The sequence below is a fragment of the Colletotrichum higginsianum genome, chromosome 10 (genome assembly GCF_001672515.1).
Source record: "Colletotrichum higginsianum IMI 349063 chromosome 10, whole genome shotgun sequence".
Classification (NCBI taxonomy): Eukaryota; Fungi; Ascomycota; class Sordariomycetes; order Glomerellales; family Glomerellaceae; genus Colletotrichum; species Colletotrichum higginsianum.
The window spans coordinates 415,672-432,019 of NC_030962.1; the positions used below are offsets into that span (position 1 = coordinate 415,672).

At 42.8% G+C, this 16,348-nt stretch overlaps 3 protein-coding genes across 3 annotated transcripts; 2 read left to right on the forward strand and 1 right to left on the reverse strand.

Annotated features, from left to right (window-relative positions):
* Window positions 1–8,696: 8,696 nt before the first annotated feature.
* CH63R_13572 (uncharacterized protein) lies at window positions 8,697–9,170 on the forward strand (the record flags this gene model as incomplete). The annotated part of the gene is made up of 4 exons (XM_018308546.1): window positions 8,697–8,801; window positions 8,882–8,938; window positions 9,026–9,069; window positions 9,131–9,170. 4 exons carry the CDS (start codon window positions 8,697–8,699, stop codon window positions 9,168–9,170), a joined length of 246 nt encoding a protein of 81 aa, XP_018150864.1.
* A 714-nt stretch (window positions 9,171–9,884) lies between these two features.
* On the reverse strand, window positions 9,885–12,142 carry CH63R_13573 (Duf803 domain membrane protein; the record flags this gene model as incomplete). Its single annotated transcript, XM_018308547.1, has 2 exons — window positions 9,885–11,297; window positions 11,366–12,142. 2 exons carry the CDS (start codon window positions 12,140–12,142, stop codon window positions 9,885–9,887), a joined length of 2,190 nt encoding a protein of 729 aa, XP_018150865.1.
* Window positions 12,143–14,295: 2,153 nt separating this feature from the next.
* CH63R_13574 (uncharacterized protein) lies at window positions 14,296–15,242 on the forward strand (the record flags this gene model as incomplete). The annotated part of the gene is made up of 4 exons (XM_018308548.1): window positions 14,296–14,384; window positions 14,511–14,610; window positions 14,659–14,848; window positions 14,944–15,242. 4 exons carry the CDS (start codon window positions 14,296–14,298, stop codon window positions 15,240–15,242), a joined length of 678 nt encoding a protein of 225 aa, XP_018150866.1.
* Window positions 15,243–16,348: the final 1,106 nt, after the last annotated feature.

Consider the following 16,348-nt stretch of genomic DNA (forward strand, 5'->3'; position numbering starts at 1 on the left):
GTCTTCGACGTCTCGTCGGTTGTTGAGGGGTTTTCTCGTGGGCGCCGTTAATACGGCATCGTACGCGACTTGCGCGTTGTTTCTGCGTTCGAAAGGGCGTATGCCGACGCGGGCCTCAAGGGCCTTTATCCATTGATCGACTTCCTTATCTGAGGTACAGCAGTGAAGCTTCAAGTCGATGGATACCGTCTGGCGAATCCATTCTTGAAGGTCACAGTATCGTTGAAGGCGCTTTTCTTGCGCTCTAAGCTCTTCGTTATATTCTGCTCGTCGGGCACGGTATAGGGCAAGGTCGGAGGGTGAGAGATCCTCCATTCCGTGCGCCCGCGGCGTATCGTTGTCGGTGTGCGGCAACAGGGTGCCTAGCTCCGAGGCCGTCGGGGTGACCGTTGCCGAGCGCGTTGACCCCGCCGGGCGCGTTATAACCCGCGGGTGGTCGCTTGGAGAAGGCTTTATAGGCTCTTCAAGGTATTTCTCAAGCGTCTCGTGCGTTTGGCGCGTAGCAATCGATGGGTCAATTGCGGCCCAGAGCTTATAGGCCTTTGCTTTCGTCTTCAGCTGGTCGAACCAGAGGACCCAATCGGTGGTCGCGTTGAGGACCGTTTTAGTGGTATCATTGCTCATCCTAGCGTTATAGGCACTTGTGAATAGCTTTGCGGTGCTCGTTACTGTCGGTGTATAGGCGTATGAGACTCTTAATTGTCAGATTGGCAAGGGTAACCGTGATGGGTCAATTGTGCGTATATTAAGTGTGTGTAGTGTGTAACTATTCTTGTGTGCTGCAGCTGCACCCTGCCGCCCGACTAGGCCTTTGGCAGCCCCTTTCTTAGGCGCCTAAGGCCACCACGAAGCCCACTGCCCGGGACGAAGCCTGTGGCAGGCCCTTCGTTGCCGCCGAGCGGCCGGTTATGCTGGCCGATAAGTCCTATCTCCGACGCCCTTCGTGGCGCCCTTCGTGTGCGTTACCCTCCAATTCAACAACTTCTACTTCCTTCTATACCTTCCCTCTTCCTCTTAGCTTTACTCTACATACAATAATAAGTTTTACTTTAAATAAAAGCTGCATTCTCCTTATACTTTAAGCTATTAAAAAAGACCTAAAATTATCTATATAGAAGGCTACTTCTATTTACAATATTCTAAGAATAATACTTTGCAACTAATGCATTAGACAATTACTACAATAAGAAATATAATTAAAATTAATAAAAATAATTAAGCTAGAAGAAATAGTAATTCTTAAATAAATTATTAATTTAATTAATTAAGAATTTCTACTGCAATTTATTAATATATAAAATATAGCTAATTGCCTCCTTAATAAATACAATATAATGCATATTAGACTCTAATAAGTAGAGAACTTTATATAATATTAATTATAATTAAAAATGCATTTTTAATATAGAATTAACTATTAGAGGGTATTAGCTAAGAATTCTATAATTGTATAAGTTTAATTTACTCTTATATAAAATACAATTGCAAAGTATAGAATTTATAATAATAATATTTACAATTTTAATAAAATAAGCTTCTTAATAGGAATACTATTATATATAAAAGTTATTATAATTTCTAATTATAAGAGAAAGCCTTATATAAAGTAGTCTAGTAATTGTAAATAAGTTTCTATTATTTAGAGTATATATATAGATAGCTAAATACTACTTTTATATAATAATGTATGCGCATAGTGAGTCGGCTAATATAGTGAGCCAGCTACTCCTTATCACTAGAAAAGGTTACTTATCTAACTAAGTAGATTCTTAACTAAAAAAGACCTAGTCTTAAGTTTTAGAGAATAATAAGAGTTAGATTTTAGGAAAAAATATTACTAAAAATATAACCTCTTCCTAACCTTAGGTTCTTAGTTATCCTCTTATTAATAAGGGATAAGCTTAGTATATATAGGTTAGTAAGGGAAAATATTTTCTACACTATTATTTCTTAGAATCTTACTCTTATCAGTATCTAAAACTCAAAACTAAGTCTTTTTAGTTAAGAATCTACTTTTTAATAAATAGTTAGAAAAGTAGCTTTTTCTAGCGATAAGGAGTGGCCGGCTCGCTATATTGGCCGACTCGCTATGCGCGTACGTTATATATGTATAGTAAGTAATATATTATAGTAAGTAATATACATTCTCCTATTTCTACTATTTTTATCTTTAGGATACCTTTTCTCTATATATAAAAATACAATTCTCCTTAATTAAAAATTAAATTATCCTTACCCTCTAGGCTATTAAAAAAGACTTAAAAATATCTATATAAAGAGCTACTTCTACCTTTAAGGTCCCTAAAGTAACCCTCTACTACTAATGCACTAAATACATTATATAAGGCAAAAGATAACTAAATTTAATAAAAATAACTATAATTAAAGAGGAGGTAATTCTTAAATAAGTTATTAATTTAATTAATTAAGAGTTCCTTCTGCAATAAGAGAATATATAAGAAATAGCTAACTAACTCCTAAATGCATACAATAGAATGCATATAGGACTCTAATAAGTAGAGTACTTTATATAATACTAATTTTAATTAAAAATGCAATTTTAATATAGAATTAACTATTAGAGAGCCTTAGCTAAGAATTCTACAATTATATAAGGCTAACTTACACTTATATAAAATATAACTGTAAAGTATAGAATACTTAATAATAATATTTATAATTTTAATAAAATTAAGTTCCTAATAGGAATACTATTATATATAAAAGTTATTATAATATTTAACTATAATATAGTTAATAAGTAAGCTGCCTATATAAGTAAGCTGCCTACCTAACTGCAACTATAATACTAAACTAAGTAGACATTAATATTAATAATAGTAAATTAATTAAAACTACTTAGAATCCTCTTCCCTAAATATCTCTTTATTAAATTAATACATTTGCGCATTGTATCTAGTATTTCTGCAGATACTATATTACTATTAACCTATTTCTATCCTCAGTTTGCAACTACTACTCTAATGCATTTCCTCCTAAACTTATACTATTGTATTCCTCTGCATTTTAATATCCTCTGCCTCAGCTACAGTAAGGCTTCCTCCTTACTTAAAATGTATTTTCTTAACTCTCTAATATTAACTAAGTAAGTTATTCTCCTCGCAAAGAATCTTATTCTTAGACCTTAATAGGGTAATTTAATATATAATCCCCTATATCCCTTTATAGAACTAATTAATAGTATTATTAATATATATTAAGGAGCTATTTTAATAATTAGAGACCTTAGTTTTAATAAGAGTTAACTGAGAAGTTGCCTCAATTAAGTTATTTAGTATTCTAGAAACCTAAAGTAGTAGTAATATAGGCTGTAATCCTAGGGGCATTAGAGTGTATAATTTAATATTAAGCTTTAATAATATACTTTCTGCACTTAGAGGGACAAGCTTAGACCCTCTAAATTCTCCCTAAATATTTTTTTCTATAAGAGATTACATAAAGGCCTTATAAAATACTAAGAAGAAGTCCTCCTTTATAATATAAGTATTACTCTATTGCATTTTATTCTTAATTTCTTAATTGTATGCCTTCTTAAGAGGCTTAAAATACCTAATATCTAAGGGCTAAAGTAGATGCAATAAATAAGGTAGTATATAAAGAGTAATAATTTTATTCTCCTTGTAATATAGCTTAAAATCTATTAAGTAATAGCTTTTGTACTTATTAATAGTAAGGAGGCAATATTAGCCTCTTAAATATAGTTTTATATAGTAATTAAAGTACTATAACGTACACGCATAGCGAGTCGGCCAACATAGCGAGCCGGCCACTCCTTATCGCTAGAAAAAGCCCCTTTTCTAACTATTTATTAAAAAGTAGATTCTTAACTAATAAAGACCTAGTTTTTAGCATTAGATAACGATAAGAGTTAGATTTTAAGAAATAATAGTATTAAAATTATTATCTCTTTCTAGCCTATATTACTAAGCTTACCTCTTATCTAGGCCTCTAGATAAGAGGATTACTAAGAACCTAGGGTTAGGAAGAGACAATAATTTCTACAATATTATTTCTTAAAATCTAACTCTTATCGTTATCTAATACTAAAAACTAGGTCTTTATTAGTTAAGAATCTACTTTTTAATAAATAGTTAGAAAAGGGGCTTTTTCTAGCGATAAGGAGTGGCCGGCTCGCTATGTTGGCCGACTCGCTATGCGTGTACGTTACTTAATTTAGGCCTCTCTTATTTATTATTTATTTATTTTCAAATATTATAATAATTTAGTTGTATAGAAGACTAGATTCTATATACTAAGTAGAGAGGTAATATTAGCCTATAATAATAATATATAGTAGGATACTATAGCCTTGCGAATTAATAGCTTAAATAACTATAACTTATTCCCTATTACTAAACTGCACTATTTTTATATTTAAATGCCTTTTAGTACTTATTACAATTATTCTAAATGCAATTTAGCCTATTATAAAGTTAGTCTTATTAAAATTGTAAATATTAAATGCATTAATACTATATTTTGCAATTATATTCTTTATAAGGTTAAATTAGCTGCAAATAACCTCTAGATCTTTACATTAGGCTCTCTTGTAGTTATACTTGCAAAAGAAATGCATTTAAAACTGTAATTATTACTTTACAAAGTTTAAGGCCTAGTACTTCCCAATAGGCAATGCATTACAGTCATTAAGTAGTTAATTAGCTATTTCTTTAATACTACTAATTTAGGGAGGAAACAATTAGGTATTTAAGTCTAGAATATACTTAACTAGCTTATCCTCTTTAAGATCTATTAAATTCTATAAGTTTAGTATAATATTGCATTGTAATAGTATTCTATTCAAATAAGTACTTAGGGTCCTACGCAGGACTAAATAGATCTTAGCTGCAGCTCTAATACTAAAATTTAGGTCTTTTTAAATAGCTTAAATAGCTAAAGTTAATTAGGCTTCTTTATTTAATAACTGCATTATTATTAGTAGACAAATACGTCTTAAATATAGAATTTTTAAATAGTTGTAGTTAAGTAGGTAGCTTACTTGTATAGGCAACTTACTTATTAACTACATTAAGGGAAGGCCTTATATAAAGTAGTCTAATAATTAGGAATAAGTTTCTATTATTTAGAGTATATATGCAAATAGCTAAGTAATACTTCTATATATTATTATAAAGAGTAAATATTACCTCTTCTTCTAGTATACTAATAGCTAATTCCTAGCTATATAGTATATTTATATAAGTAAAAATAGATAAATAATAAATAATATTAGCCTAAATTAGCTAAAGTACTTTAATTAGTATATAAAGTTCTATATAAAGAATTCTTATTACCTCTTAATTCTTAATAGTTACAATAGCTATAAATTAATTAATTTTAATAAATACTATAAGGAATAGAATATTATTATTTTATGTATACCTCCCTATTTATTACATAAGCTCTAGCCTCTTAATATTAAGTACTTTAGCTTATTAAAGTACTTATATAGTAAGGAAATTAAGAAAATAATATAAATGCAATTTTTGCATATTACTAAGGATAACTTTTTTCCTACTTTTAAAGTAGTATTCTTTACTTTAATAAGTAAAGATAATATATAAGTTAATTTTAAATAGGTAAGCTTTATACTTTTTAACTCTAAAGTAGTTATTTCTTAATTAAATTTTAAACTAAAAATACTAATACTCTTAATTTTATAGTTAAGTAGCTAAGACTCTTAAAATATAAAAATACTAATTATAATACTAGAGGGTATATAAAGTACTTCCTCCCTTAAAAAGAAAATTTAAGTATATTAAAGTAGCTTACTAATACTTTTATATAAAGTAGTTAACTTATAGGCAAAAAGTATTAGTAAATTAGCCTACTAATTAACTTTTATTAAAATTAAGAATTATAAGCTTTATATAGTAAATAAAGTATTAAGTAAGTATTAGAGGGCAAAAAAGACTTAATTATATTTTAGAGGGTTACTTAATACTACTAAAGTAGAAGTACTATAGGGAGAAAAGAATATAGTTAATACTAAAGGAGAGAATAACTCTTAAATAGAGGGTTATATAGAAGGTACTAAATTATGCGCGCAATACTACAGTAATTATAGAAAGACTAAATATAATATATAAACTTATAAAGTAGTTTAGAATAGTAATAAAGAAGAAGGTACTAAGTAGTTTTAATTAATTTTGTATATTGTAGTTAAATTAACTTATATAAAGAGTAGAAGAGTAGGAGAGAGTATATTACTTACTATAATGTATTACTTATTATATATATATAATATTATTATTAAGAGTAAATATTACTTTCTCTTATAGTATACTAATAGTTAATTCTTACTCTAATAGTATATTTACTCTAGTAAAAATTAATAGACTATAAATAAAATTAGCTTAAATTAACTATAGTATTTTAAAAAGTATATAAAGTCTTATATAAAGAGTACTTTCTAGCTCCTAATTCTTAATAGCTACAATAGCTATAAGTCTACTAAATTTAATAATTATTATAAGGAATATAGTATTATTACTCTTTATATACTTCTCTATTTATTATATAAACTCTAGCCTCTTAATATTAATTATTTTAATTTACTAAAAGTATTATATAGTAAGGAAATTAAGAAAATAATATAAATACAAATTATATATATTACTAAGGATAATTTCTTTCCTACTTTTAAAGTAGCCTTTTTTACTTTAATAAGTAAAGAAAATATATAAGCTAATTTTAAATAGACTAACTTTATTCCTTTAAATTTAAAAGTAGTTATTTTTTACTTAAATTTTTAGCTAAAAATACTAATACTATTTAATTTATACTTAAGTAGCTAGAGCTCCTAAAACTTAAAAATACTAATTACAGTATATAATACTATATAAAGCTCTATATTACTTAAGAAAAGAATTACTAATTATTAATATAGCTTACTAATTTATTTATATAAAATAGTTAACTTATAAGCTAAAAGTATTAGTAAGTTAGTATATAAATTAGCTCTTATTAAAGCTAAGTACTATAAGCTTTATATAGTAAATAAAATACTAAGTAAGTATTAGAGGGCTAAAAAAACCTAATTGCATTTTAGAGGGTCTCTTAATGCAACTAAAGTAGAGGCAATTTAAGTAGAAAAGAGGATTATTAATACTAGAGGTAAAAATATGCATTAGGAGGGGGCTTATATAGAGGGGAGTAAATTGTACAATTAGTAATATAGTAATTGCAGAAAAACTAAATATAATGTATAAATATATTAAGTAGTTTAAGAGACTTCTAAAGAAGAGGATAATAAGTAGTTTTAATTAATTTTGTACAATACTACTTAATTAACTTATATAAATAGCTGGAGGGTAAGTAGAAGTAGGTAATTCACTATAATAGGCAACTCACTATGTATGTATGTTATTATACTACTCTTATATAATTTCTATTCTGATACCCTTGTGTGAATTCTTGCATCTAAATGAATAGCGCAAAGTCAACAGAGCAATGCGTACTTTAAAGTCCAGCTTTCAAAGCTTGGCAGACATGGAGTTGCAGCATCCTGTGCTACATCGTTTAAGAGAAAAAGCTCATATCTCTGGCGGGTTATGGTGTCCCCTTTGTTGGCACCACAAGCAGACCGTGTGAGGTAAAGTAAGCGAAGCAGATGGATGACCTTTTCCTTTAGCATTGTTGCTAGAAAGAAGGGAAGCTATTGAGCCTGGGCTGGCAGCCCGAGGACGCCCAGCTGAATGAAGCACCCTTGGACAATCTTCGCCACTGCGAATTGCCACATCCATTGTGTACCAACCCAAGGCATCTGCTAGTGCCACAGAGAGGCATAGAAATAAATACTCAAAACTTTTTCACCAACTCAAAGCATTTATGCATATTTCACTCAAACTCAAATGTATAATGTAATATGACGAATCCAGCTGGACCACTAGAGTTTGCTGCTATTTGCCTAGTGCACAACACAGCAAGGTTGCATTAGGCCTTTCCAGGTTGCATAGGCTCATTGAGCTGTGATGAGTGGAATCAGCTAGCCAGCTTCACAAGGTAATGAACTCATATACACCCTCGCGCGTTGGGTCGCAGCTGATTCGGTTTCGAACTGCCGTGGACGCAATCTATTCCAAGGGCCAAGAATCATTCGTCTTCCCCTGTCGGTGTGTGGAGCGCGAAAGATATTGCAAGCCCGAGAAGAGTTGTCGGACGGCCATCCTGGTCCAGCTTCCACCAGCTATCGGAGACCAAGCACTAGACATTCGGTCCTCAAAAGGCGGCACCCCTCTCGGTCTCGAGTCGACGGCATAGCCAATACACAAAAAGAGAGTCCCATCGTGTGCAGCGACGACGGGCCAACTGCCACCCGCAAGAAGAGGTGGGAAGTACCTCGAGAAGACTAACTGTGAGCTGGGCTGTTTGTTTGCAGGCATCCTGAGAGCAGGACACCCGAAAGGGTAACACCCAGAAGGGGCTTCTAACATACAAGGTCATATAAGGTTTGACTTAGCAAGGAGACAACTATATATCCATCACAACTCGAGTCATGCAAGACTATAGGCCAGAACCGGCCGACATCACCGAGAGAGCCGAACCCCCTTTTCTGCTGAAAACCGTGGCATAAATACGAGACCTCTGGGCCGAGAGGACTGAAGCGAACGGCAACATCAACAACAGCCCGGCTTTCCACCTCAGCAAACTCTGTTTCACCGTCCATCGCAGCCATGAAGCTCTCCGCCCTTCTCCCGGTGTTCCTGCTCAACGGTATCGCGTCCGCCTCGATCGCCCAGTTTCTCTGCAACAACAGGCCGCCTATCTCTCAATGGGGTGTAAGTCCCCACCCATCTTAGCCGTACTCCCGAATGTCTGGATCGTACCTGAAGCTGACTGTGTGGATTACTACCGCTAGCCCGCCAACTGCTCCGAAGAGGACCACTGGGAATGCTATACGCGCTGCCAGACTAAAGTGAGTAGAAGAGAAAGAGAAAAAAAGAACAAAAGTTCAGAACCCAGTCTGCGCTGAACTTGATGCTAACGAAGCTGCTGCTGCCAGTGTCCCGTTGCCGGACAGCCCTCCGTGGCCTCAATTGGATACGTGTACGTTTCCGCTTGTGCGCGTTTTGGGGCGGGCTGATGCTGACTGAACCACATGATGTAGGCGAACCGACAACAAGTGCGACTGTTACTGCTGGGTGTAGCTTTTGGTGGAGAGAACGATATATATATAATAATACCGTTGAAGCGAAGAATCATTACAAGGATGCGCATCATGACACCAAGACGATCCCATGGTGGATGGTTGGAAACTCGGCGAGGCGTGACTGCTCCGACGTCGTGACAACACGGCCACCGTCCTGCTTTCTTCCGACATGACTCCAAGCTTCCGAAATCTGAATCACGAGGTTTGACTGTCTTGACGTCTTCGAAGCTCTCGCCCGCCGCGGCCTTCATGGTCGCATAGCCCCGAAACGCTCGAGACCATACGCCTCTCTATCCCTCGGCGACTGTGGTGAGCGATGATCTGATAGAGGTACCGGATACAACTTCCCGCAAGACGTACTGCCGTCAAACAAAAAAAAACTCTCACACGCATATGCAAGCTACCGACGTCATGTGAACTTGTTTCACATACTTGTATTTGTACTGTATATACCGTAAGTCTCGGCTGCCCAACAAGAAGCCCACCGTTACAGGCCACAGGCCTGCTCTTTCCCTTACACCGTACACCTGCAACAGTCAAAAGTCCTTCCATTCGACGGGAATGCAGCCTCTTATAACGCTGCTATGTACCTAGTCGTCCATTATTTTTTACAGTCATAAAGAACAAACACCGGGCTATCTAGGTAAGAAAAGCGTGCCCGGTCATGTCGTCGTCGGCGTCGAATCAATCCAAAATCATGGTAATCGTATGCTTATAGGAATGCTCCAGGCCGTCCGCCGCCTGGCTGAGGCCGATGAGGGGGCGGTGTCGGCGCTTCAGACTCAAAGTCTGTGTCACGGCCATCGCTACCCCTCCTCGGCGGAGTCGTGATGCCTCGCCCGTATCTCGAGTGCTGTGGCGGACTCGGGGTCGAGTCCACGGGTCTCATCTTATCGTCAATGTAGGGATCTTCCTCTTCGTCATCGTCGTCGTAGTGTTGCAAAGCAGGCATCAAGTTGGAATCCCCTTTCACAAGCCCAAGCCGCTCCTCTTCAGTGGCGTTTTTGACCTGTGGGCTGGAATAACCGCGCGAGCCCAGACCGTATCGACTGGTTGGTCGGAGCTGCGGCTGCGGCTGCTCTTCCTCATGTTGTGGCGGCGCATCGGCTTGATGTTTTTTGAACATGTTGGTGAAGGAGAATTGTCTCCTTGCCGAGTGGGGTGGCGGGGTGGGTGCGAGATGCGAGCTGGTGCCGCTGAAAACACTACCCCGCGAGACAGCCCGCTGGTCGTAGATACCGGCGGCACCGGTATACTCCAAGTTGCCGCGGCCGCCGGCTGGAAGACCGTAGACGTGTTCTCTGCTCGTGCCGTGATACGGAGACTGGTCGCCGTCCGACTTGAGGGTGGATACGGCAATCTCTGTCAAAGGGACTGGATGCATGGGGCTCTGCACCCTCGGGTCCTGAAACTGGGGTTGATTGGGCGACAAGACACTCCGCGCTCGCTCTCGAATCGTGCCAGCAATGCTCGAGAGCATGCCAGGGGACGTAGGGCGGTCGTGTTCCGCCATCTCCTCTTCAGTTGGGAAGTGAGACATACCCAGCGGCGGATGGGCCTGAGGCGAAGTCGGGGGAACAACAGTTGGCGTACGGGGCACGCCGGATTGAGAGGGTGGGTAAGGCGAGAGGACCGTTCCACGGGTGCTTCGGCTCCCCACCGTCATTGTCCTGCGTCTCCTCAGCCCGTCCCATTCGTACATTGGCTGGCCATCCTCGCTGACGGGCTCCAGAGACTCCCGAAGCTTTTCTTCGTGCAGCCGCCTGAACTCCTCCTCTTCCATCTTCTGTCTGGCCGAGGACAAGCGGCGCACGATGGCAGCGGCGCCGCGGATGGCGTCGGCCTTGGGCTCAGTCTCGGGCTGCTCCTGTTCGGCAATGGTGTGGATCTGGTTAAGATCTCCAGAAAAGACGGCCGTGTCGGGCACATCCTTGGCAGATTTTGAGAGTTGCAAGAGCACCACCCCGGCGCAGATTGTTAAGAAACCGTTGACGACGGTGATGATGGCGGTCGGTGTGCCCTTAAAGCCTCTGAAGAGAACAGCCGAGGTGATGATGGTGGTGCTGGTGAAGTAAACGTAGTAGGTGGGGGTAACGAGGGCGGCGTTGAAAAGGTTTAGGGCTTTCTGTAAAACGGTGTCAGTCACAGGTCTTGCATCCATGGTTCTGCCGACCGGCGAACTTGGTCACTCACGTTCAAGAAAATGATCTCGGTCAACAATGTGGCAATCACAAAGACCAAAAGCACGTAAGTGAACCATTGGTTGAACTGAGCTTGTCCTCCAGCCTGGGCAACGATGGCGGCTCCCAGCCCCTGTGTCGCCACGACGCTCAAGCCTCCGACCCAACTGCAAATGGAGATGTAGACCAACATGTTCTTCTTACCCCACCGCGGACCAGCATACCACGCAGTGATGGCGGCGCCGATGATGATGACGCCGGCGTAGGACAGAAAGGCCGGGTGAATGACATAGCTCTGCATCTGCTGGATGTTGGCTACGGCCGAGTTCTCGGGGGCGTTCATGACAATGACAATGGACCCAACAATGCAGAGGAAGCAGGAGACTTTGCCCACCATGCTCAGGCGCTCCTTGAGAAAAATGGCGGAGAGGATGGCAGTCAGGACGACGGACAGGGCGCCGAGCGGCGTGACGAGGATGGCGTCGGTGAAGGCGTAGGCGACAAAGTTGCAGATCTCTCCGATGATCATGAGAATCATGCCAGTCCACCACCAAGCGTTTTTTAGGTAGCCATAGCCCTCGCCAGGGGCTTCATTGTATTTCTCGTTGGCTTTCAGCAGGCCGACCTTTTTGACGACGAAGGAGGTACCGATGAATGCGCCCGAGGCAACGGCAAGGGCAATACCAATAGCCTTGTACGCAGGCGGTCGGGTGGCCGTCTCACCGGTCGAGCCTCCCATGCGTGCATAAATCTCGTGGGCTTCCGTGAGCATCTTTGCGGAGTGATCCATTGCGACGGTCAGAGGGGCGCCGGCGACTCGGTCGCCGGGGTGTTTAAAGAGGGGGGAAGTTGTCGGTAATCGATCTTCGTGATCATTCGTTTATTCTGGACAGGATGCGTAGAAGGGGTAGACAGGTGCTTCGGGAAAATGTTTCAGGACCTTCGTTCGGCATAGAAGTCGGTCCCTGGTGGGAAAGTCGACGTTGTGTCGGTTGGGGAATTTCGATATGTCAGTTGCCGGCAAGATGCGAATGTCAACAATCTTGGCAAAGCTTCGACAGGTTCCGCGGACGGTGATTGTGGGGGCTGGATAAGAGTGAATTGCGCAAAGTGTGCAGCCAGAGGGTAGGAGTTTGAAGGCGACTCCGGCGGCGGTGGAGTATTGAGGATGGATGGCAGTGCTCGAGAGGAGGCTGTGTTAAGGTCGGTCCAAGTACCTGTATTCGTAGACTAGAGTCGTATCTGTCGAGCGCGAGGTGGTGGTACGACAAGGTGGTGTCGTGCGGATAGGGTAGGGTCGTGTTAATTGCGGGAGCTCGTCTTCGCCACAACAGCTTGCGTCAGTGCGCTTGGATGGAGGAGCTGATGATGGACAAGGGTTACGGGGCGTTCGTTTGTTCGTGAAAGGTTCGTGAGGGCGTCAGCAGGAAGCAGGAAGCAGGACGCAGCAGAGTAGACTTCGTAGGGCGGGCGTGGGAGGTGAAGACGCTATGTGCGGGACGAGGCGTCAGTCAGTTGCTGTCCATCTGCGCAAAACGGGCCAGAATATCCGCCTGATGGAGGAGCCGACGGATGGCGGGGGCTTGGCTGATAAGGGTGAAGAAGAGAGAGGAGGGAGGAACGGACATGCATGAACTCAGCCAGAGACAGAGAGCATGAGCATGAGCATGAAGATGAGCTTGAAGATGAAGATGAAATGGGATAAACAGAACAAAACACATGGGAAAGAGCAAAAAAGGCTGGGCTGGGCTGGACTGGACTGGGAACAATGGAAATCGACTGGGGTATGGGTTTGGGCAGGAAGGAAGGAACACGACGGACCAGGACCTGCTAGGTCTAGAATCCCGGCTGTCTGCGCTGCATGATTGGGCGATGAGGCTCGTGTGAGTGGATCATGGTGGGGGATTGTGTTGCCTAGCGCCTTCCCGCTGCGCGGGACGCATCCTGTTCTTGGAAGGAGCACCAGTGGAGCCCAGGGGCTTTGCCTGCCACCCCAAGGCTTCATTTTGCAGTGGGCAGAGGCGTATCCGGTACGACTGCTCTGTATCCATCCTGTAAGGTACATCGTACAGTAGGTACTGACTTGCTGAATTCCGGTACCGTAGTGAAACCCGGTGCTCTCTCTGTCCCTGTACTGTATTGTGCAGATAGACTCGGACTCGTGGGAGAGACCGTCGGCCGGTTGTCACCTCAACAAACAACGACGGCGACGACGACGACGACATCAGCAGGCCATGCAATGAGTGCAGCGAATTAACTTTGGCAGACTTGAATATCAGTATCAGCACCAGACCAGACTGTCGGTTAGTCCTATCCGTATCCGGCTGCATTACTTAGACGGGGATCAGTGCACATTGACGACATGCGCTGGCGCATAAGGCAATGACATGCACACCACCACCACCACCACATCTTCAGACCGTCCGTCTCGTCCCATCAACTCTCCCCCCCCCTTCTCGGCGGCATGAACACTCACCTCATGCCGCTCCAACACCTCCAACACCTTCACCACCACCTTCACCATCACCGTTACCGTCATCATCACCACCAACAACAATAAGCTTCAACCGCGGACTGTCTGGTGGGGGAGGGGAGGGGAGGGGAGAGATCGTTCTCGAAACGACACAAACACCTCGCAACCCATTCAACCGTCCCGCCGTTCCAAGTCTTGTTTCGCAAATCTTTCTCCAAAGAAAAAAAATCCAAATCCAAAAAGTTCGACTCAACCACAGACGAAAGCGCCAGCGCCAGCCTCTCAACGGCCGTCCCGTTTCTCTTTGCGACACATGTTTTGCCCAAGCCACTAGGCGCTGCCATCTTGTTGGCTCCCGTCCGCAAGCCAGATAGAAAGAGTTTGACGCGATGCAACAGACGTTCAACTGACTGCCACTCCGCCCATCCTAGGCGTCCCTACGTGCAGCTTGACAAGGCACGGTCGCATCAATGCGTGCTGTCCCTCTCTCCTCCTCATTCTCTTCTTCCGGGCCTCCATCACCCAACATCCCGGCCGGTGATGTCAAGGTTGGCCGGGAGTGTGTGGCGCTCTATCTCTCTGCAACGGCTTGATAGGCCCGAGTTCCTCCAATGTGCGACAAGTTACAACCACCACCGCCGCCGCCAATTTAGATCCTGGCTCCGGCGCACTCTCCTCTCCGTAGCAACGGAAACCTGCTTGGCGCTCCACGGTCAACAAATCTGCCGTCGCCTATCACATCGCCAAATCCCTTTCGGGCTTTCGGGGACCCAAATGACTCTTTGGTACGAATCAAGAAAGAAAAAACAGTGTGAAAATCCTCTCGGGTCCAGCAACACTTTGCAGGACGATGCATCATTGTGTCTTTTGGTTCAGCTGCCTGCGCAGCCCAATCGACCGACGATCCCTCAGCAGCAAGCCAGCCCGCCCCCGACAACGGATACGAGTACGTACCTCGTCAGCGTCTTACCCGTCATCGCCTCCACCACCTGGCAATCCGAGCTGACGGCATCCCGGCCAGCCGTGCGTGATTGGTTTACCGCCTTCACCTCCGGCTGCGCCCCTCCTGCGGACGTTGAGGGGGGAGTCTCGAGATTCAGCTCGCGAGTCAACTCCAGCCGCACGCGCCATGCGTTGGCCAGGTCCCATTCAACAGGCACTTTCACCTGCACAGAGAGTGTATCACAATCTCTTCCGCCTGCATCTGTCTCTCATGCCCATCGATGTTGAGAGGGGGGGAGGTGTTTCGGGAGGGCCTGAATTGCAGTCCGGGATCGGGACCGAGACGCCCGTCTCCAAGAGCGTCTTCCCTGGCTTTGCCCTCCTCAGCAGTGTGTCTTACTCAGCCGCCACCACCCACTACAGGTACGATATCGTCGCCGACGCCCTTTCCAGTGCCCCGGAGACGAGACCTTAGTGCTGCCCGCAGTGACATGCAGCAAACGAACCCGCTTTTTCGAGACTGAAATAGCCAGCTTGTCCCACTGCCTCTGCCGGTTACATTTACATTATACGGTAGGTCGTACGAGCTTTGTGGTATTCACCGCAGGTCCGCAGCGCCGCTGGTGATCGGTAGTCTGCTAGTCTAGGGTTTCCATTCATTTCACCAGGCCGTCATGTTGCAGGACCTCTAACCCTCTAAGCACATAGCTCCGTATCTCTATCGACTGTGGTGGGGGTGCTCCATGGAGGATTGCGGGTTCGCCGCATTCCTCTCTGCGCCTTGCGCATGCTTGGCTATATGTCGATGGAACCCTTGTTGAGCCGCACCCGCATTCCACTTGGCCAAGACATATCCAGATACTTCTACACGACTAAGCTTTGTAGCACGTGTGACGTCCGTACGTTGAGCGAGTCCCCGTAATGCAGTCTGTCGTGCTCCGGCCATGAGATCGACGGTCCAGGCCATCTCAATACCTCGGCCCGGTTCACTGTATCTTCCGTCTGGGCATCATCCATCCGGAAGGGGTTTGATGATCACCGCCTCTCGTTTCGCGCAAAGCACTGATGTGCAGAAAACCAATGCATCGATCCAAGTAGGGCTCGTGCCGGGCCCGTGATCCGGGACCGGCACTCCCAGGCTGGTGCCCGTCCCAGGTGTATGTGCTCTCTCCACCTCCGATTTTCCTCGGCGTTTCGCCCGACCTCAGCCTTCATTATCGGATCGGGCCACTTTGTCGCTCGGTACCTCACGCGATGCTCCAAACTGTCTGAGGAAATCCCCATCACGTTCAATAGATGAATACCGGGGAGAGCTTCTGGAATAGAGTCGTTATAGCCGTTGACGACCCTGGCCGACAGACTGTTGGGCCTTTCTTTTCGCTTGTCCATCACGCCAAACCAGATTAACCAGTTGAAGCCAGGAACTCGCTCTGGTTCTCCTCCATTACATCCATCATGCGGCCTTGTGTGAATCAGCAGCCAGTCCGGGAACCCTGCATTGTCATCGTGTCAGCTTTGTGAACAGCCTGTACAAGCCATAATTACTCTGCCAGTGATTATAGATTCGCTATTGCGCCGTCA